This window comes from Ziziphus jujuba, chromosome 1 (genome assembly GCF_031755915.1).
Source record: "Ziziphus jujuba cultivar Dongzao chromosome 1, ASM3175591v1".
Classification (NCBI taxonomy): Eukaryota; Viridiplantae; Streptophyta; class Magnoliopsida; order Rosales; family Rhamnaceae; genus Ziziphus; species Ziziphus jujuba.
In genome coordinates this window covers 39,153,484-39,175,793 of record NC_083379.1, presented here as the reverse complement: position 1 = coordinate 39,175,793, position 22,310 = coordinate 39,153,484, and the positions used below count along the sequence as shown (strand labels likewise).

The 22,310-nt window shown below is 32.9% G+C and overlaps 3 protein-coding genes across 4 annotated transcripts; 1 reads left to right on the top strand and 2 right to left on the bottom strand.

Annotated features, from left to right (window-relative positions):
• Positions 1 to 7,858: 7,858 nt before the first annotated feature.
• LOC107434320 (indole-3-acetate O-methyltransferase 1) lies at positions 7,859 to 11,604 on the top strand. Its single transcript, XM_016045772.4, has 4 exons — positions 7,859 to 8,060; positions 8,440 to 8,859; positions 9,595 to 9,870; positions 10,873 to 11,604. Exons 1-4 carry the CDS (start codon positions 7,950 to 7,952, stop codon positions 11,224 to 11,226), a joined length of 1,161 nt encoding a protein of 386 aa, XP_015901258.1. The 5' UTR covers positions 7,859 to 7,949; the 3' UTR covers positions 11,227 to 11,604.
• Positions 11,605 to 13,933: 2,329 nt separating this feature from the next.
• Positions 13,934 to 17,856, bottom strand: LOC107434330 (protein HOMOLOG OF MAMMALIAN LYST-INTERACTING PROTEIN 5). The gene is made up of 6 exons (XM_016045785.4): positions 17,554 to 17,856; positions 17,293 to 17,393; positions 16,702 to 16,811; positions 16,077 to 16,152; positions 15,738 to 15,878; positions 13,934 to 14,989 (listed from the first exon to the last, which is right to left on the bottom strand). Exons 1-6 carry the CDS (start codon positions 17,645 to 17,647, stop codon positions 14,108 to 14,110), a joined length of 1,404 nt encoding a protein of 467 aa, XP_015901271.3. The 5' UTR covers positions 17,648 to 17,856; the 3' UTR covers positions 13,934 to 14,107.
• Positions 17,857 to 18,356: 500 nt separating this feature from the next.
• LOC112489237 (uncharacterized) lies at positions 18,357 to 21,752 on the bottom strand. 2 transcript variants are annotated; one of them, XM_025067439.3, is made up of 9 exons: positions 21,630 to 21,752; positions 20,999 to 21,203; positions 20,759 to 20,896; positions 20,571 to 20,672; positions 20,347 to 20,484; positions 19,892 to 20,029; positions 19,701 to 19,814; positions 19,454 to 19,591; positions 18,357 to 19,359 (listed from the first exon to the last, which is right to left on the bottom strand). In XM_025067439.3, the coding sequence occupies exons 2-9, from the start codon at positions 21,177 to 21,179 to the stop codon at positions 18,635 to 18,637; spliced, it is 1,674 nt and encodes a 557-aa protein (XP_024923207.3). In that variant the 5' UTR covers positions 21,180 to 21,203; positions 21,630 to 21,752; the 3' UTR covers positions 18,357 to 18,634. The 2 variants fall into 2 exon arrangements, with proteins under 2 accessions (XP_024923207.3, XP_024923208.3); XM_025067440.3 differs by having other exon boundaries at positions 21,023 to 21,203.
• Between the last annotated feature and the right edge of the window lie 558 nt (positions 21,753 to 22,310).

Here is a 22,310-nt window from a genome sequence, read left to right as displayed (position 1 = left end):
AATCTTGAGGGTTACTTTGAAATTTTATCTACCACCCGCTCTCTCTATCTCTCTCTCTCTCTCTCTCTCTCTCTCTCTCTCTCTCTCTCTCCCCCTTCAATTCATATGATTATTTACATGGATATAGAGCTTTCATAACCCCATTGACTAACTAAGAAACTGAAAGCCAACAGTTGAAGTGAACTCCTAACATTAATGTTATTATTGTCACCATTGCTGAAGCAATAAATTATTTGCTTGATGTCCGTGATCTAAATCACTTCATGTCATTAAAATAAAATAAAAAGAGTTCAAAATCCTAAATTTCATGCATACCTACTATTCCCAATGCCCTTAAATTAAGTTGCTAGAGCATTAGGGCCTATACCTTCTACCATATGTTGCTTCTTATTTATCCATCCTTTTGGCATTCATGTGAATCATGTTCATTATTAAGAAAAAGGAAATAATATCTATATATTTATAAGCTGGACTTTACAGTTCACGAGTTAACGATTTTCTAAAAAAAATAGTTTCTATTAGATTTAGGAATTCAAAATCCAAAAATTTTATAGGATACTAGCATTTTCCACCCAAAAAAAAATAAAAAATAAAAAATAAAAAATAAAAAAGAATCATATTAGTGTTTTTATGTTACTCTTTTGTTATAGTTCCCTCACCAAATGCTTACATAAAGCAATATTCTAACAACTGAAAAAATATTACAGATTAGAATTTAGAAGCTATTAATATTTACATTTTGATATATCTTATTGTCTTTCACACTCACTCATAGGAGAAAACCGAGTATAGGGATTCCAACTTAAACCCTTCTAAACCAATCAACCATAGCAATGCTCCCATTGAAAAGCATTAAGATAAATAATTACTATAAAAAAAGAGAGTAGAGTCTAAAACCTAGTTAATATTCTTATGGAAATGTGTAATAGACTTACCTTTGTCGTCTTAAAACCCCGCCCATGGTTGATTTTGCCTGAAAATTTCCACACCTATCACTTTGTTTGAATGATTATGGGAAGAGTGTTCCTCTAATGAGTAACAAAACATGCTTTGGATAAGGTGTTCCATGTGGATATGTATATTCTCTAGTGCTCTAGTGCTCTATCTTGTAGATGCTTGTGATCTTGTCTACTACAACATATATATTTATATATATACTAATTAAATACAAATTTAGAACCAATTTCTCTTCAAGCAGGCAATACTAACCTAAGTATCAAATCTTCGTGACCACTCATCATTGACTCATTTTAAATTTGCTTATTGAGTACTCTTTTAGAAAAGTTTAAAAACCTAGCTAATAATTATAATTCGCATAAACTATTAAATATATATATATATATATATGTATGTATGTATATAGTCTAACATCATGATGCATTTTTCATCAAAACCTCACTTTTTAACTTTTAGATTTTTTTAAAAGTTGAAATTCAAATATACATTTGGGGTTTATATGAATCCTAACAATACTATTTTATTTTTTTCAAAACATCAATATTTCACTAAACTTATATATAAAATCCCAAATATATATTTAAATTTCAACACTTGGAAGATATCCAAAAGCTAATAAATGAGGTTATGATGAAACTTATAAAAGAATTAACTATATATATATGTACATAAGACCTACAATAGATGAGGTCAATACCCACTTGGTTGATGATATCCAATCATGACTCTTGGATTGTCATAATAACATGCATTCGATCAAACTCTCAACTCCATCTCCTACCGAAATATACTATTTCACCCATAGTAATAAAATTATACATATATATATATATATATACAAATTTTCTACTCATAAAATCTTAATTTTACTAAATCAGAGATTCTTACATATTAAACGTTGACATATCTCATTTTAGGTTTTTGAATTTAAATTCAAATAACAACTAATAATGTAACCAATTAATAAGTATTTGCCATGTAAGCATTTTGGATTTAACTAAATCTGAAATTTCTTAAAAAGCAATCTATTTTCTCTTTATATATATATACACGCTCTTTCTCTCATCAGCGATGTGTTCAAAACTTGTCCATGACAACATATATCCTCAAAAAGATACATGCATCAATTTTTTTATTATTATTTTTAAAATTTTGTTTACTCATGTATCTAATAAAAAAATTCGTGTTATAGTCGTTTAAATTTGTTCATGATGAGAGAATTTTTGAATACTATATATATATATATATATATATATATATATATTCTAAGTTCTAACTAGACTATGTATATATATTATTCAAGGTAGAAATCCTTTCCTAACTAACGTTACTTCTTTTCTCGAGTTTTTAAAGCCCAGGTGAGTTTAAAGGTTAATAAATTAGTAAAAGAGTAATGCACGACAAATTAAGATTTGAAAAATTACAATGATACAAGTAAAATCCAAATGAGAAGACGATTAATATATATGTATATATACGTATACATATAGACATCCACATACATGAGTTTAATTAATTAATTTATAAAAAGTAATGAGGTTAGCTAATTAATTTATAAAAAGTAATGGGTAACGAAGAGTTTTGGATAAGAGGTCGTGTTGACTAGCATTTTCCTTGTGAGCTTATAATGTCAATCTTAGAAGATGCATCGAGTTTGTAAGGGAATTCAACCTTCCTTTCCACATTTCAAATCTAATGGTTGAAGACCAGAATCCAATCTAAAGGTTTGAATAATTAGAATTTTAACCCTTTTTTGCATTGAATGGCGATTCTTAGGATTAAAGATTATATTTTTGTGCATACACACACACACTTATGGTACAGGGTCCCATTTCTGGCCGGTGGAAGCTAGACAAACTGCCCCTTAAGCAACTATTATATCACAACAATCTCTAACGCAAAAATCCACATCTAAATGGGGAGGGAGGAGTGGGGTCCCCTAGTGAATACGAGAGACAGTAGGTCATGCCACAAGCATAAAAAGGAAAAATAACTAACCGTCTCTTTTTTGACCATTCCACTTCTCTTTTTTCTAGATCAACTTTTTTCCACCCTCTATTTAAAATACTCATAACCTAGCTATAATAGCATAATTAATTAATCTTATAAATCCATCGAAATCAAACATGATCCATGAATCAAACGGTTGCGATTGGCTAGAAATAGAACCCCACTTAGTATTAAAATGAAAGGAGTGAACGTAATCACTTTTATCTTTTTGCATGGACTTATTAGAGAAGAGTATTAAAGAATAAAGACATTTAGAAGTTGAAAAATAAGCAAAAGGCTGTGTGTGAGAGAATTATAGGGTAGTTAGGACGTTAAAGGTAGAAAGTTTGAGTAAGAAAAAAGTAAGAAAGAAAGAAAATGGTCCGGCCTAGATTCACGTGAACCGGCGACTATCACGGCGGTGTAGACTTTGAGTTGGAAAAAGAAAAGGGTGGAAATTTTATAAGAGCAAGATTCCGGGTCTTTGGTTTGGATTATTACAAACAAAAAGGGGGTCAGTGTTCTACTGTTAGTTTATATATCAAACACTTTGCCCTTTTCTACTCCCTTCTAAAGTGCGTACATTGTAATCAAACTCTATCTCACTCAAACTTCTGAATTCATTTTGATTTTCCGGGCTTTCATTTTTTACTTGGAAATATTAGTGTTTTATATATACACTTGTTTTATCATTATGTGTTTTATTATAGATTAATGGAAGATAGTTTTCATATATATAATTTTTTTTTTAATTCCAAAATTTTTGGACGAAATTTTCATTAGATTTCCTCTGATTACACGTAATTGGGGCTTTTTTGCTAATGATTACATGTAATTAGAGGAAATTCAGAGCAAAATTTGTCCAGAATTTTTTATGAAAGAATAACTGCATGTATATAATACCAAAGATATCTATATATATTCATTCGATGTGATCCACATGCTACATAAATCAAAAGCTACCATGATTTTGATTGGGAAATTCAATTATACTTAGTACTAAGATACTTATTTATGAATTTTAAATTATAGAGTCAATTGATCATGGGTTTATAATCAATGTTATAGCCTTTTATCATAATCGTCAAACTTCATACAAGGTTTCCTTGTGGCTTTCTAGCCAAATCCTGGTTGCTGATGGTTTTTTACCTTCAAGTTTCTTGTTTTTTCCCAGTAATCATATGTTTTTCCTGTTTTCTTATTTTTGTTTTTGTTTTTGTTTTGGTTTTTTCCCCCCTTCATTTTTTTATAGGCATTTAACTTCCTTTGATATGGAAGTCATGTTTCATGTTTTTATTTATTGATTTTGTGTGGAGGTTTTTTGGCAAGTTTATTACGAACAATATTTGTTTGAAGGATGCCTACTTAACTTGGACCTTAACTACCATAATTAATGATATATGAAGATATTTACTTCCCTTTGATTATTTGGATTTTCTTTCAGCGTTACAGATTGGGTGGTTATTAAATCAGCAAGAAATAAGATTTTGTTTCCTTTTGAGCAGTGATTTAAGCTGGTGTATTTATTTCTTGCATTCAATAAATATTCTTGTTTGTGACAAGAGGAAAATAAATAAATAAATAAATAAATAAAACCTTCATAGTGTATTATATTGATGAAATTTTTTCTTCACAATGGGAGCTATATCTATGATCATATATATAACTGCAAACTCAAATATATGTCTACTTGGTTTATGTAACCAATTGTAGTTAGGAATTAGCACTTGCTGTGAAGCGTGTTGGCTGAATGCAATGCTAGGAACATGAATCCAACAAAGACTATGAGTCTAGTTAGTGGTTAAAAAGTGATAGGTGCAAATTGAACCTTGATTTCTGGGGTGATAGTTTATATTAGTCAATTCAATATTAATTAATCATCGTTTGGCTTTTAATATAGATCTCCTTCAACCCATTATGTCTGAAGATCCCCCGCCTTCCGAGCTCAAAGTAAACGTATATATATATATATATATATATAAAAACTTTTATATTTACATTAAATTAACAAAATAAAAGTTGCATGCATGTTAGAGTACTATACATCCGTGTATATTTATATAATTGATTCTTTCTATGAAGATTTCTAATTGGAGACTTGAACCTATATTTTGGACCAAAAGATTTGAACGCCCAAGGAAAAGAAAAAAAAGAAAAGAAAAAAATTCAGCTTTATAGAGACATAATATTTGTCGCCTTGTGTTTATCAATTTGTTGATTGTCATTATACGTATTGGTTAGGGATTATTAGTCAATAATTCTTTCAAAATTACTTTATAGCATAAAGCAGAACACATTATTGTAGTGATACATATAATCCGATTAAACAAATTTTTGTACATGATAATGTTGGTAGTTAACCATGTTAAATTTTGTTGTAGCTGTGTGTATGCATATGGTATTAAATGTGTGATCATCGCATCATTACAAATAATCTGTTTTACAGATAATCAGGTAGCGGATTATATGTAATTCGGTATGCACACATTTAATAGCAAAATTATAACTATATTAAGTTTAATTATGATTATACATTATAAATGTATTGCAATGCATATATTGTTTCCCTAATTGGAAGCTTATCTGCCAAAAGGGTGCCCCGCTTTCTTTTTCTAGCTAGCAGGAAATCATGGTTCATGGTAATAGGATTAATTATATATCTTAGTTTGCATATATCTAATCATATATATACACCCACTTCCTTTACATTATTAAAAAGGAGCTCATCAATTACTTTAATTGGTATGTTCCTTTGTAATTATTTGAAAGTGCTGCATTCTTTAGAGATTGGATTTATTGGGTCGGAAAGGGATAAAGCTTGCCACGATGTTAAGACTTAAAAGCATCGAACTTCAAGGACTGTTTGAGAGTGCTAAAGCCATATATATTTGACCAACCTACAGTTGCAGTTTATTATTTAATTATTGTTTTAACGTTAAGCACAGTAAAAAAGATAGATGATACAGCTTAAACAAAAGTCATGGCCGAGATGGTTATCGGTAGTCGGGTTTAGTCCAACAAAAAGGGAAAAAAAAAGAAAGAAGGAAATATGATATATAGAAAAGTGCATTCCTTTTTCATAAGTGCAAAATATGGAATGCAACATATAAAACTACCTAGCATATAAAAATAAGCATTTGTAGCTTTCATGGAAATTAACATGGCACCAAATATATAAGGGTATTGGAAATCTATATCTATATATTACATAATTTTTTACATTTCGATATAAAATACAAAGTGAAAAAGAAAAAAAAAATGAAGGGTTGGAGATTGAGGAGAGAGAAAGATGATTAAAAATTGAAGAAAGAGATGATTATTTTGAAAGTGATAAACAATTTAGTTAAAAAATAAATAATGTTTGGATATGTATATGAGATATTTATTAATGGTTTGTTAAAAAATAAATATTCACCCTTAGATTAGATAAATTAAAGGATTTAGATAATTTGCAAGAAGATATCTTTATTAAAAAGCTTTGTATGGTAAATACTTCTCATCTATATTATATATAAATTTTCACTTTTGAATATTTGAATTTTGTTAAAATATGAAATTAATGCAATTGACCAATGTTTTAACCGAAAAAAGATTGATCATGCATCTTGATTTTATTAAATGGAATATCGTATTGTGAAAATGATTTGTATATATATATATATATATATTATCACACAATTCCATATTCTTCAATTTTATTTTCTCTAATATAATTATCATACATATTTTTGTTTTTTTAGGAGACAACTGAATGATAAAATTTACATTAAAATCTTGAATCCAAATCTCATATCAAAATACACCATAGCAAGAAATCCTGGCATTCACATTTCTGAGTAATAGTAAGGCTTCCAATATGGAGCCAAGAGTTTCTTAATTCTTATGATATGGAGCTTAATTAAGGAGAGAAGGGGGAATAATCAAGAGAGGTTACCCATGCCATGAGTGCTCACGACAATTCCCAAAAGGAAAATTGCTGTTTTCAACTTGATCTTCTATATCTTGACTCTGATTATATATGCACAAATTTCAAGATTCTATATATTTAACATAAATGATGACAAAAGGTTGGCCTTCTTTTCATGTTTGACATATATTAAGTTTTACTAAATTAGCGTTTTGATAATTTTGACCTATGGATGCATGAGAATTATCTCTTTCATGACGTAATCAATATGGATAAAATTGTAAATTCAATCATCAGCCTTTTTTCTGAAACAACCAAATATGGACAAAATGGTAGATTTCAAACCATTAAAAACAGTAATTTTATTTTTCAATATATCAAAAACTAGAAGGGAGCGATCTAATTGTGTAATGTCAATCGTTTTGCAACTAAGTCAACTCTACAAATACTCTCTTTTATCTCATTTTAATAACAAAAATTAGTTATATATAGAGATGTTAAATTGTTTATCAAACAGATAATGTGAGAATTTTAATTGATTTATTGTTGAATTTTCATATATATTTCAATTCTCGCATATTGATATATATATATATATATATATATATTTTTTTTTTTTTAAGGAAAGGGAGAGATTTTATATTTAGATTATATAATTTTTCAATCATTAATATATAACCAATTAATCATATTATTTACGGTATCATTTAATAAATACATATGATAAACAATTTGATGCGCCTAATTCAAAATTAATATTGAATAAAGGGATTTTCCAATTTGCTGACACGAAGAATACAAAAGGCAGTTTCTAAAAAAACACCACTACCAAGAATTTGAAAAGAAAACCTGTTATTGCCACTTGGCGCACGTTAGATCTAAAGAAATTAAGAAAGCATGCACCATCCTCAAAGCTCCAAATTAAAGAAAAGAAATACAAATAAAATATATAAATTCCTTTCACATATATTTGCACACCTCTATATAAACATGAGGTATTCTTCTCACTACTCTATATATTCAAAACCACTTCGCAATAAAAACCCCTCCATTTTCCACCTTGCCCTGCAGAGACATACTTTCCCTTTTTCTTCAAATGGCTCCCAAGGGAGATAACGTTGTTGTTCCTAACATGAAGCTCGAGAATCTTCTCAGCATGAAAGGAGGCAAAGGAGCATCTAGCTATGCCAACAATTCCCAAGCCCAGGTTTTTTTTTTTTGTCTGTTATTATTAATTTATATATATATATAATACTCTATCTATATGTATCTTTTAAGCTTTCATGGGTTTCTTTTCCATTTCTTTTTATTTTATCTTTTTCCCTTATAGATCTATATTAATTCTTTGGTGGATTTGCACTTGATTGCAGAGATTAGCTTCTGAAAAAGAAAATATATATATTAGTCATTTAGAAAACTATATATATAAACACCTCCAACCTCTATACTATATATTATTCCTTCTCTTTTATCCTTTTGTTTCTACAACATATATATATACACACACACTAAGCTTATAAGTTGAGAGGTATATACCAAAAGAAACGTGAAGAAATTAATAAAAGGTGAATATGTTCCATGCACAGGCAAGACACGCTCGATCCATGTTTCATCTTCTTAAAGAAACCCTAGACGGCGTCCAACTAAGCTCCCCTGAGGAACCCTTTGTGGTTGTGGACCTCGGATGCTCCAGTGGCACCAACACCATCTTCATGGTAGATGCCATTATCAAACACATGACCAAGCGCTACGAGGTTTCTGGTCACGAGCAGCCGGAGTTCTCAGCCTTCTTCTCCGACCTCCCCAGCAATGACTTCAACACCCTTTTCCAGCTCCTCCCTCCTTTGACCAACATCGACGGTGGAAGTATGGAGGAGTGTCTTGCTGCTGATAACCATCGCTCTTACTTCGCTGCCGGAGTTCCAGGTTCCTTTTACCGGAGACTTTTTCCGGCTAGGTCCATCAACCTCTTCCACTCTGCCTTTTCCTTGCATTGGCTCTCCCAGGTTATTTTTGGTTGATTATTTATTTATTTTAGCTCTCATTATACCTTGTAGTATAATAATACGTAAAATTAAAGAATATTTAGCTTGCTGAAATTAATTTATATACAAAAAGTTTGTTCCCGAGGATAAGTTAATAAATAATATGCATGATGTTGAAATATCTTAGCCATTTGATTTCTTGCCGGCTTTTAGATAGTCAAAAAGTTAATGCCAACAATTAATATGGTTTTCAGGGTTAAAAAGAAAAAGAAAAAAGAACTATAATTCATAAAAAGACAATATATAATAATTTATATGCTTTATCTATGTTAACCTTTCCAAAAAAATTGTGAAACATATATATTAGTGATTTTTTTTTTTACAAATATTTTGGTGTTATATATTTAAATAATAAATTTTATTAGGTGGATCCGATGATGACAATTGTTTGATTTGTTTTTTTAATGGGGCTGAATCTATTTTTATTTATCTATTTGTAAAAAACTTATTTAATTTAAAAATTTTTGTTTTCTTATTTGTAACCTATTTTTTATCTCATAGGCTTTTTTAGAAATAATATTGTATTATCGAGTTGATTTAATAACAGAGTGAATATACATGATATTGATGGGATTAGCAAGAGGGTGAGGTTTGATTAGGGGGAAAAAAAATTAAGGGGAAAAGAAGAAGCTAGAGGGTGTAGTTTTACATATGGATACCATGCATGCATCTTATGTATTTTAGTGGGACCACCAGGTGCCAGAGAGTGTGCTAGACAAAACATCAGCAGCATATAACGAGGGAAGGGTATTTATCCATGGTGCCAATGAGAAAACAACAAATGCGTACAAGAAACAATTCAAATCAGACTTATCAAGCTTTCTCAGATCAAGATCCAAGGAGATGAAGAAAGGCGGGTCCATGTTTCTTGTCTGCTTAGGGAGGACCTCACAGGACCCCACAGACCAAGGTGGGGCAGGTCTCCTTTTTGGGACCCATTTTCAGGATGCTTGGGATGATCTTGTCCAAGAGGTAACAATCATATTCTCACAAAACATTCTGATTTTATGCTCTTTGTTTGTGTATGAATGTGTGTGAATAGTAATTTTTTGTTTTTTTTTTTTAACCCATTTGGCCACATTTTTTCTTTAGCTTCTTGGCAGACCAGAAAGCAACCAAACACCATAAAAAGGAGCTATAATTGAATGTTGTTGGTCTTACCAAGACCCTTATTATGATTTTTCACTGGTCATGATTAAATCACATTGTTTTTAGCCGTTAGATGATCTCCCAAAATTTGATCTAGCCCTTCCACTTGTCGCTCCTTGTGTCGGCAGAATTATAACTATTGGATGGTGGGTGTGGGCCATGTTATTGACCTTGGAAAATTGGGACATATAGAATGTGAGTATTAGTACAACATAATCATATACGGCTTGTAGCAAGACAAGAAGGACGTTTTTTATCCTTCAGATTATTGGTTCTCAAATAATCATATAAAAACAATTGGGACCCACTTTTTCAATATCTTCTGCCTTTTAAAAAAGTGAGTGCATTGAAACCTAACTATACGATCCTATCCTGTTCCATTAACTAGATTGATCATATCAGTGATACAATACAATGATCATTTTTCATGGTTTTTTGTCTGTTAGTTCACGGTGCATGTTACTTTTTTCAACCAGGAACGAAAAAACAAATGTTTTTGACATTTGAATTAGGTTAGTCTATAAGTTGTAGATACTAATTTAATTTAATTGTGAATGTCATGATAGATTATATATGTCAACTTTAAGATTTACTAGGTAATTTTGATTTGTCATGTATAGTTTACATACATAAAAAATCACTTATCATGCATCATCAAACAGCTTATATTGGACATTTAACATCCTATTAAAAATAATAAACGTAACTGCTCCTAGATCACATGATCATGATGTCCAATATAAGAGTGTTAGTGAAGCATAGCGGATAATATTTGTATATTTATATAAGCTAATTAGCTAGAGATTTGTTATATACGATATGCAGGGCTTCATAAGCAGAGAAAAACGTGACAGTTTCAATATTCCAGTGTATGCTTCAAGTTTACAAGATTTTAGACAAGTAATAGAAGCAGAAGGTTCATTTGGGATAAATAAGCTTGAGCTTTTCAAAGGAGGAAGCCCACTGGTAGTGAACCAGCCTGATGATGCAGCAGAGGTGGGTCGAGCTCTAGCCAATAGCTGCAGAAGTGTTGCTGGGGTCCTAGTTGATGCCCACATTGGGGACCAGCTGAGTGAGGAACTCTTTTTAAGAGTGGAACGCAGAGCAGCAAACCATGCCAAAGAGACACTTGAGCAACTCCAATTCTTCCACATAGTTGCTTCTTTGTCTTTTACTTAAGAGATTACCTAGAGTACAAAACAAAACAAAAGGGATTCAAATAAAGATGCTGAAAAAATCTGCCTCTTTACTTGATCTCTTTTACCCCTCCTTTTCTTTTCCTCTTTTTTGTGTGTTATTTCCACTACATAGAAAAAAGAAAGAAAAAGAAGAATCCAACATACAAAGAGAGCGGAAAAAAAAAAAAAAAAAAGATGGGCTAGCTTTTTACTCCTCTGTCTCTTCTCCTTTTTTCCTCTTCTTTTTGTGTGTGTTTCTGAACGTGTTGTTACTGACTGTGTACTTACCTTTAGTATCGATGGGCTTTGTGACTTTGTGTTCCCTTGAATGCAAGCTAAATAAATAAAGCTAGTAAAAATCCCAGTTCATTTTTGCTTCCTTTATAGCCTTATTATTACTGTCTATATGTGAAAGTTTTTGTATCAATGAAGGATTTTGCTTTCGTCTACTTGAAAATTTGTGCAATCCCATTTTGAATTACTTACTTTCATTTTTATTTTTATTTTTTACCTCACTTTATTTTAATATTAGAAACTAGGTGATGAGTTATGATTTTGGATGGTGATAGTTATTTCAGTTACAAACTCAAACAAGGTTTTGTTCTTTTCCTTTTCATTAATAGTTTTAGAGCATTTGTTTATATATATGTACACTTCTTTTTCTTTGGATATAATCTTATGGCCATTATTCCTCAACAACTTGTACTTAAACCTATTTAATTAAGTTTACATCCCCAGACAAAACTAATTTATGAATCTTCAAAGCGCCTTTATATGCTTTACTAACAGAAGATAAATGATACATGCAAAAACTAATTGCTAGATTTCATACATCCAATCAATGTCATTATAATAAACTTACATAAAGAACCTCTCCATTATTTTTCTCTACCCCAATATATTACACCAGTTTTTTATATTACACCAGTTTTTTAATAGATTTTCCACTAACAAAACCCACAAGCCAAAAAATTCTTCCAAATACATAGAAGCAAAGAGTGTATTTCATACAAATACAAAGTAAATGTTCACTAAATTCTCAAACTTGACAATCCACCTCGGGTGAATAAAATATAATTATGTCAGAGTCTTCAGGTAGCTTGAAGGTTACCCTTTTCTTTTTCTTCCCACTTTCAGTTTTGCTTACTGAAGAAAAATCCATTTCTCCAATATCAAGTACCTCTTCCTTCGTCAATAGCTTCCCCAAAGATACTCTGTCCCTAGATTCAGTGACAAAATCTGCACAATCTCCAGATAACGATGGACAAATTAAGTTGGACAATTGTTTGAGAACGTAGTAGTCTCCTCCTTTGGTCCAAAAGCAATAGTTTCCCTTGCCTGGTGAAGCTAAAAACCACTCCTCTAAAGTAACCACTTCCTTCACCACTTTCAGCTGCTGGTATTGTTGCTGCTCTTTTTGCTGCATTTTTCTATCCTTCTCTGTCCATAACCGTGATGGCTTCAAAAAATCGATAACCCAAATTGCTCTTGAACCAACACTTTGACTATCATATTCCTCCTCAGGCAATCTCTCAGCACTTGAAAATGGGCGAAAGCAAGAATTTTTGGCTCCCATGTTTCTTCTCAGATATAACAACCGCCTTAAATGAAGGACCAAAGGTGTATATATATATATATATATATATTGATCAAGTGGTTTGCATAAATGTATTCAATGTGAATGTAAGAGGCTGCTAATTGTTAGATTTGACGGAGTCTTCAAGAGGGAAGAAATTCATAGGAATGTATGGAAACTTAGTTGTTATCAATATCCAAGAAAAGGAAGAGTTATGAAATATATATATATATAATTAATTACAAACTATGATTAAATGATAAAACTACTCAATGCCTCCAGAGTAAAATTTAGATAACAAAGAATCAAAATACTTGGACACTCTCATTGCTTGTTCATACTTGAAGAAGAATCCTAAATTGCACAGAGATGAGGACAAAATCTCTTGGGCTTTCATTCAGTTTTCGACCACTGTAAAAAAGTTCATGATTTTCTTGGTAGATTTGATGATGGTGAACACAATGTGAGCTTAGCCAACGAAAGTTAAATGGGTACAAGGGAAGAAAGACAAAAGCCTAGCATATAGAGGACAAAGAAAGTACTTGTAGGTGGGAAATCATAAGCATGTATCTTAGGAAGTTGCAGTTGCTGCTCATATGGAATAATTTTATTATCATTATTTTTTTCATTTAGTCTCCAACTAATGGCAGCTATACATATCTTCAAGATGCACTCATAATTTTTTTAAAATCATTGTCTTGTTTATATCAATTAATCAAGATACTCCTCCAGAAACCAAAAAATAAGAATCAGAAAGTTGGATTTTGGGAATCGATTTCCAAAACTGGCCCTACACACGTGATGGACAAATCCTGAAATGGCCCAATATCATTTTGCTATTTTTATTTTGTTTCCTCCCCACCAAACTCATTATTTCTTTTCTTGTGTTTTCTCCTACCAGTATGTTAATTAGTTTTCGAGTTATGGAATTGCCTGCCTATTCACTTCTTTTATTGTGATCCATCAACTCCCTAACAGGACAGAATACAAGGGGTTCAAACACAGGTTTTCGTAATTGTTTAGTGACATGGTTGGGTTTCATAACTACAACTCCGAAATGGGAAAGGTTTCATTTTAAACTTGAGACATGCAGACTAACAACTCTTATACGAGTCGTTCTTGTCTGAAAATCTTAAAGAAAGTAAATGTCACTTAAATGCTCAAAAAAACTGGAGGCATATCAATACATTCACAAACGTGTATGGTGATCAAGATTAGATCGTGTGTATGTATATCCAATGACATTTACATATCAATCAAGCAAACTGACAGAAACACATCCCGGTTCCAACCAATCACAAGAACCTCACTGTTTAGCTGACGGGTTCGTCAATAATTCAAGTGATTTCCTCAAGAAATCCACTGCAACTGACACATCATCAAATGCCAATGCTCCAACTGCAAATCTGGCAGCCTTATGTGCCTCTGCAATTTTCTCTGGTGGTGGCTGGTAGTTACTGTCATACTCGTATGTCTTTGCGGGGGAAGGGACTGGTTCTGTAACCTTCCCATTTTTGCTGCTTGACTGAAATTGGGTGGTTGAGGGATAGTCTGCGGTAGGAGGAGCTGATTGGGGAGAGTAGGAAGCATCAGGGCCTTGAAAGTAGGACGGATAGTGAGATGGAACAGCCGGAAGACTACTCTCTGAAAAACCCGGATAAGATTGGAAATGAGTATATGAGTAAGAATTAGCTTCATGTGGAGGATAATTATGAGGCAAATGCTGTTGGGGTTCCTGTGGATAGGATTGGTGGTGGTATGGCTGAGAATAATCAAAACTATCTGATCTGTTTGCTGGAGGAGGTGGATGGAAATCATGGGAAGGGTAACCAGCAGTAGGGTACGATGGAAGAGTTGGTGGAAGGTTTGTAGCATGGTGGTTGCTGACTTCATCATGGAACTGCTGTGTTGGTGGAGTGTGTGGTGGAAGGTTTGTAGCATGGTGGTTGCTGACTTCATCATGGAACTGCTGTGTTGGTGGAGTGTGTGCTGAATGCTGGTCGTTGACTTTATCATGATACTGAAATGGCGGTGGGATGTTTGTAGAATGCTGGTTGTTCACTTCATCATGAAAAGATGGCGGTTCAATGCTTGTAGAATTTTGGTTGTTAACCTTGTCAGAAGAGTAGGGTGATAGACCTGATTCTGGCATGGAATTGTTAAAAGTAGGTTCACTTGGCCCAACATCCTGCAAAGATAGATATAGATGAAGCTTCTAGGATGAAAAATCACCTTTCTAGTGGCTTTGTAAACTCGTAGGATTACATGATTATAATGAAACTAAAACCTCATTCTGAACCATGTTGTATATGCAAATATCTGATAATCAGAGTAGCACATGTTCACCATCATTGCATATTATTCTGAATGAGTCCAATTACTAGAAATGTTGAGCTAGTCCTCAATCCTCTCGTTCAAAGACAAGGCCATGTCATGCTATACAAAAAACTAACAAATTAATAACTAGCCACCAAGCTGCCAACAATCAATATGCTTCTTCACTCAACTGAAGCGAGCTTAGAGGGAAGAGGTGGGAGATATATAATATTATTGTATATATGTTTCTATAAACATCCCATGTAAAACTCTGCCTAAATTAAAGAACTAGCATGGTGATCAGCACTATATGTATAGTGAATACACACACCTCCATACATGAATTACTTCAAAACTAATTGTAAATATTTCTAAGAGAAGCCCCTTTTCTAAAATGCTTAAAAATAAAGTAATGTGATCCACTGCATGACCCACAGTGAAATATTAAACCACTTAATATGGATTATATGAGCACTATATCACTTTGTTCCCATTGGTAAAAACACATATCAGTATATTGATGCATGAAAACTAATTATATCAGACAATTCTATGAGAAGCCCACTTTTTTATATTATCAAGATGTTCAAAAGTAACAACTGTCAAGTTGAGAACCATACATGTGCTCCGCTGGCAGTACTTGAAGGAACCGATAGGTCATTGTCACCAGAAGGAGGGCCTGCAATAGGTTTCCTTCCTTCTTTTAAAGCTTTCCTTATATCTGCTGCTTTCCAAGCTGCATACTTCTGCTTCTGCTCAAGCTGCAAAAGAACATAAAAGCCTTAATTACCCAAAAAATAAGCTGTCCTGTGTATATGATCTCTTTGTTAGTAATAACATTTAATACAAGGATGTATGAGCTAAAAACATTAACATAAGATTGTCTAAATCCTAAGGAAGGGTTAATGCGGAGCGAAAAAGCTTAAATGCTGCAGTATTGAACATGATTAGAAACTCACATCAGGCTGAAGTACACCAAACTGATTAAGAATCTCAAAGAAAATGCTTGCAGCATAGAATGTTTTCGCAGTATTCCTGTAAAACAGATCAGAAGAACAGACTCCTAAATCACAGACATTTATTAACTTCTCAAGAATATATATAACACATCTAACATGAACAACAGATAAATTGCTGTCACCACCCATTATTCAATATATTTAAATATGGTTACTTCAGCGGGATCATGGTCATGACCAGATACTGATGAGTTATTGATACATTCCAACCTGTTTAGATCCTAAAACTTAAACAGAAAAAAACCACAAACAAAATAGTGCGGTGTATGGTGAATACACTAAAAAGTTATTTTCCTTGTCTAAATCAATCATCAGCAGCCTACATGAATCCATATACTGTCCATTTACTCATGGGAGTATTGGACTATATGATGCGTGAATGAAAAATATAAAAATACTCAATAACATGATCTATTTTCACAAGTGCCTATTGTGAGCCACTGTGAAAACCAAAAATAAAAAATAAAATAAAAAATAAAAAAACTGAATGCAAGCAATCAAAACATAAACACCAAAATCCATTTTCAAAATTATTAGCATAAATAAGAAAATTAATCTGACATACAAATCTGCTCGTCCAGCATGATCTTGCTTGTCTGCCTTCCCGAACACATTTAAGGCAAATCCCTCCACATACAGATTGTCTTCAGGCCCCAACTTGAGGGACTTCTTATCCTGTAAAAGAAATAGACCTTGATAAAGAAGAAGCTATAGTTTCTTACAGCCGGTTTCCTATTCAAACTCTGTTCATTGGCATTACAATACATCAAATAGAAAAAGATATCATCTTTGTTCTTTCAAGACTGACAACCATTTCACAACCGAGAGGAAAACATATAAACAAACAATGTATGGGCATTACAGGCAGCAGAAACATATTATAGTTTCGGCTGCAAAGCGGATCCCAAAACATTTTTTTAGCACACATTTGAGATTTGGCAACCGGCAATCAGATGGTCAACCGCAGCCTAAGTACAGGTGCATCTAAATAAACTAATAAATTTATTATATCGAATCTAGTTTCCGAAAAATACAAGATAGTATGTATGCACAACTTTCTTATTTCACAAAATAAGACATGGATGAACGAAGAAATAAAATAAGACCCAATCTTGCAAAACCCAAAAAATAAAAATAAAATAAATAAAAAATTGACCTTTTCAAGCTGATTCATGAGAGAAACAAGGATGGAATTGGTGGTCTTGGTACGCTCGCTCTGAGGGATCTTCAACCCTCGTTCCATTGCGTATAATCGACCTACATATAGTCCCCAACCAAAAATTAAAAAAAAAAAAAAAATCGTATTAATGCAAATTCAAATTTAACGGAAGCGAAAAACACTGCGGGCAAGAAGATAATATGTTATGTAAAAATTAAAAAAAAAAAAAAGATTGAAGAGGTTTAGAAAGAGAGTTACAATAATAAGCGACAAGAGGCTCGTGCTTCTGCAATTCATCGGCTCGTTGAAGGTATGGTAACAGAAGCTTTGCAGGCTCATTTTCGCTCGCCATCTTTGGATCACACAGAGTTCTGAATTCTCTCAAAAATTCACTAGGGCTACGCCAGCTTAAAGTCCGATTTGGTCCTCTTTGACGACGTCGTTCCAAAATCCAATTCTATGTTCTAACCTTCATGGCTAAGATTTTTGAAATTGAATTTTTGTTTGACGTTTATTGGTTGAAATGTTTTTTTATTTTTTATTTTTTTTAATGTATTGGTGACCCATTTTTTTATTTTTTTATTCGATACTTCAAAGAATATTCATTTAAATTATGAAGAAAATGATTACTAATAAAGAATTCTACCAACTATTTTTGAAAAAATAGATAAGGATCAGTCCCCAGACACCCAAAAAAAAAAAAAAAAAAAAAAAAGGAAAAGATAAGGGTACAAATTTTTTTTCCCCTTTACTATAACTAAAATTCCTAAATAATACCAAAAAAATAGAAAAACTAAGTTCCTAAATGATATCTATAAACATAAAGTTAGTTTTAAAGCTTTCAAACACATTGGATTCAATAAAATTGAAAACTTAACATGCCATTACCAATCTTCATGGTATGTTGATAAGAGATTTTAGAAAAGCTCTAATCATTGATTTAACAGTCATAACAGAATGTATTATTTATAAACTTTTAACCCAAGAAAATGTGAAAAATATATAATATAACTGTATAAATCATATCAATTCTCCTATACTTTTAAGAACACAAAGAAAAAGAAAAAATAAATAAATTGATAAGCTTTAAATGCCAATATATTAATATACAAATGCTATTAAAATAAAAAATAAAAAAAAATAGAGACTACTATTCTGTTTCATAGATTATATAACATTGCTAAACGAGTGGGGAATAAGACAATGAAATTGTCTTTCGGTCTTTTCCCTACAAACAAAATAAAGGAGATAGCAATATTGACATGCTTATGGGTTTTACTTCCTCACCCCTCCAAAATGCAGTTGTCTCCTCCTGTACATAACTGATAGCTAATAAAATTCAGGATTGATCATTGTTTAACTCACACATAGATGATAACAAAAACATAGTCCTCTCAATATCAGCCATGGCCTTATCATGCCGACTATTGATCAGTTCCAAGATCCTTTTATGCTCTGCTAGTTGTTTAGCAGAATTTTGCTCCTTAGCTTTGGCTTCCTCATAAGACTTCTCAAGTCTGTTGCATTCTTCTTGCCAAGCACCAATCTTCTCATTTCCTTCCTTCAGCTTCTCTTCAAGGTCATTCAATATCTCTCGGATTTGTACAATCTCATTTTCAGTTTCGGCAAGCGAAATATTAGCACCAAGTAGTGCTTTGTGTGCTTTATCTGATTGATCACAAAGATCAAAATAATGAACTTCCATTTCCAAAATACATCCTTTCATTCTAAGTTCTTTCTTGGCCTCTGAGAGTTGCCAGTGGTACTGGATAAAATCTCTAACTGAATTATATAAATCACCAAAATCAGCATGGAGTGAGCCCAATGACACAAAAGCATCATTTGCTAAATCAACCATGGATTCCACATCAAAATTGTCTCGAGACTTGAGCTCACAAACCAAAGCCTTTTTCACAGATGCAGCTGCTGATGCATATGCTTGGCGTATAACTTCAGGCAGTTGATTCTTGTTGAGTGTTGTATTTGGAATGCGGTAGAGTCTCAGAAGAGGAGGTGGAAGGTCCACCTTCTCTTCGTTCTCAGACTGCAGGCTTACGGTCTTTGCTACAGCAGGATTTAACCAAAACAAATTGTAAGCCAAAAAATGACACATGCATTTTGCACATAACCAATGTGAGACAGTGAGAGTGCAATTTACCATCACCCCCTTCACTCCTACCACCTGGTTTCTTAGTTTGATGTAGTGGTTCGCTATGGCTGTTTGCTGTATGTCTCTGCAGTGGTGGTGGCAGCTCCACCTCCTCTTCGTTCTCAGACAGCATGTTTATGGTATCAGCTGCAGCAGGATAAAAAATTGTAAGCCAAGAAATTGACACATGATTTCGCACAAACCAATATGAGACATTGAGAGAGTAATTTAACATCACCCCCTTCACTCCTACCACCTGGTTTCTTAGTTTGAGGCAGTGGTTTGCTCTGGCTGTTTGCTCTATGTCTCTGCAGTGGAGGTGGCAGCTCCACCGCCTCTTCGTTCTCAGACTGCATGTATATGGTTTCAGCTACAGCAGGATAAAAATTGTAAGCCAAGAAATTTACACATGATTTTGCACAAAACCAATATGAGAGTGCAACTTACCATCACCCCTTTCATTCCTACCACCTTGTTTCTTGTTTTGAGGCAGTGGTTCACTCTGGCTGTTTGCTCTACTTCTCACCAATGGAGGTGGCAGCTCCACCTCCTCTTCATTCTTAGACTTCATGTTTACAGTCTCAGCTACAGCAAGATTTCATCATAACAAGTTGTAAGACAATAAATAGATACATGCATTTATTAGAGATATTAGACAGTGATCCTTATTGTTACAGTTGATAATTGTCGATGAAGGTTATCTTAACGATTGGTACATTGTTAGACTAGTGCTGTTACTTACAGATTAGTATCAGATTTAGTAGTTATCATTTTATCATTCTGTGTATATAAATATGTTGTAGCCTTTGTACTGTATTCATTAAGGTATCAATATAATTTTATTCATCACCAACACTATATAGTGCATTTTGCACAAAAACCAATATGAAAGTACAACTTACCATCACCCCCTCCCCTCCTACCACGTGGTTTCTTAGTTTGAGCCAGTGGTTTGCTCTGGCTGTTTGCTCTACGTTTCTGCAGTCGAGTTGGCAGCTCCACCTCTTCTTCAGTCTCAAAATGCATGTTTACGGTCTCAGCTACAGCAGGATTTCACATAATAATTTGTAAGCCAAGACACTGACACATTTATTATGCATAAAACCAATATGAAAGTGCAACTTACCATCAACCGTTTCACTACTACCTCCTCGTTTCTTAGTTTGAGGCAATGGTTTGCTCTGGCTGTTTGCTCTACGTTTCTCAGACTGCAAGTTTACGGTCTCAGCTACAGCAGGATTTCACATAAGAATTTGTAAGCCAAGAAACTGACACATGTATTGTGCATAAAACCAATATGAAAGTGCAACTTACCATCACCCCCTTTACGCCTACCACCTGGTTTCTTGGTTTGAAGCAGTGGCTCCCTCTGGCTTTTTATTCTGCATCTCAGCTGTCGAGGTAGCAGCTCTACCTCCTCTTCATTCTCAGACTGCACGTTTATGGTCTCAGCTACAGCAGGATTTCACCCATATCAAATAGTAAGCCAAGAAATTGACACATGCAATTTTGCAACCAAAAAAAATAAAAAACCAATATGAGAGTGCATCTTACCATCACTCCCTTCACTGCTATCACCTGAATTCTCGGTTTGAGGCGCTGGTTCCCAATGCCGGTTTGTTCTTCTTCTTGCTTTGGGCATTGTTACACTGGTAGGAGGCACTGGGGGAAAAATTATCTCACCCTTTTCCAACATACTCAAAATCAATGATTGACCTTTTCGCAAGCGACCCATTGTTCCAAAGTCTAAGCATCATACCTAACCCATAAAATGGAATCCATAATTTTAAGGTAGCTCAATCAACAGGAGAGAATCAAACAGACCACAAGTTGTACCAATTAAAATGTTCCAAACAACAAAGAGAAGCACCATAAAGTAACTCTCAAAGCAAATCAACAATGACAAACCAAGCTTCAATTAAGTTTTCTAAAATAAAAAAATTAAAAAAAAAATGCAAACAAATTTTCTTTCTTTTTTTTTTTTTTTTGACTCAATCAAAGGATTATAAATTAGAGAGGAAAAAAAAAAAAAAAAACCATAAGGTGTACAAGTGCAAGCAAGTGAGCAAAAGTGATTTAGCTTTTAAAAATGTCCTAAAAAAAATATAATTGCAAAAACTTCAAAAAAATAATAATTATTATCAGCGACAGAAACAGAGAGAAAAAGAGAGATCCGGTGCTGTACAAAGTAATGGCACGGTGGTCGTCCGACGATTTCGTCTGTCTCCTACTTCTTCTTGCAGTGACTGTGAGGACCGGACAAAACGCTTATGTGGCTTCACTCTTTAGTAGGGTAGGGCCCGCCAAGCCATCCCAGTTTCCCGCCAAGTCATACAGTTAATGTACTTTGGAATTTAATTTTACTTTTATTGAATCCTTTAATAAGATGCTTTTTTTTTTTTTTTAATTGAAAATTTTAGAAATGTATCAAATTTTGTTTCACATTATTGCGAAAAATGTTATTTTTTTAATCACATTTTTTTCTTATGGCATTTTCCAAAAGTGGCTTAAATTGGGAGGGACCTAAAAGAGAAAAATAATGGATTGAGAAAAATGCAAAAGAAGAGCTTGGTTTGTAATAGGTTATTTATGGGTCCAAAGTACCAGTGTCCTAAATTGAAGCTGTTTGAAAAGTTTGCATTAAGAGTGGTAGAGATTCTTTGGAAGACAATCACAAGTAACACTTCCAAGTTAGAAACATAATTGAAATGGAAAACTTTCAAATGACAATGTATATATATATATATATATATACAAATGCTAGAAAAGGGTCCTATGCTGATTCATAAAATTATATTCCTAAACTACAGATTTGAGTAACAAAAAATATACTTGTCTTTCCTCGCAAAATATGTATATATATATA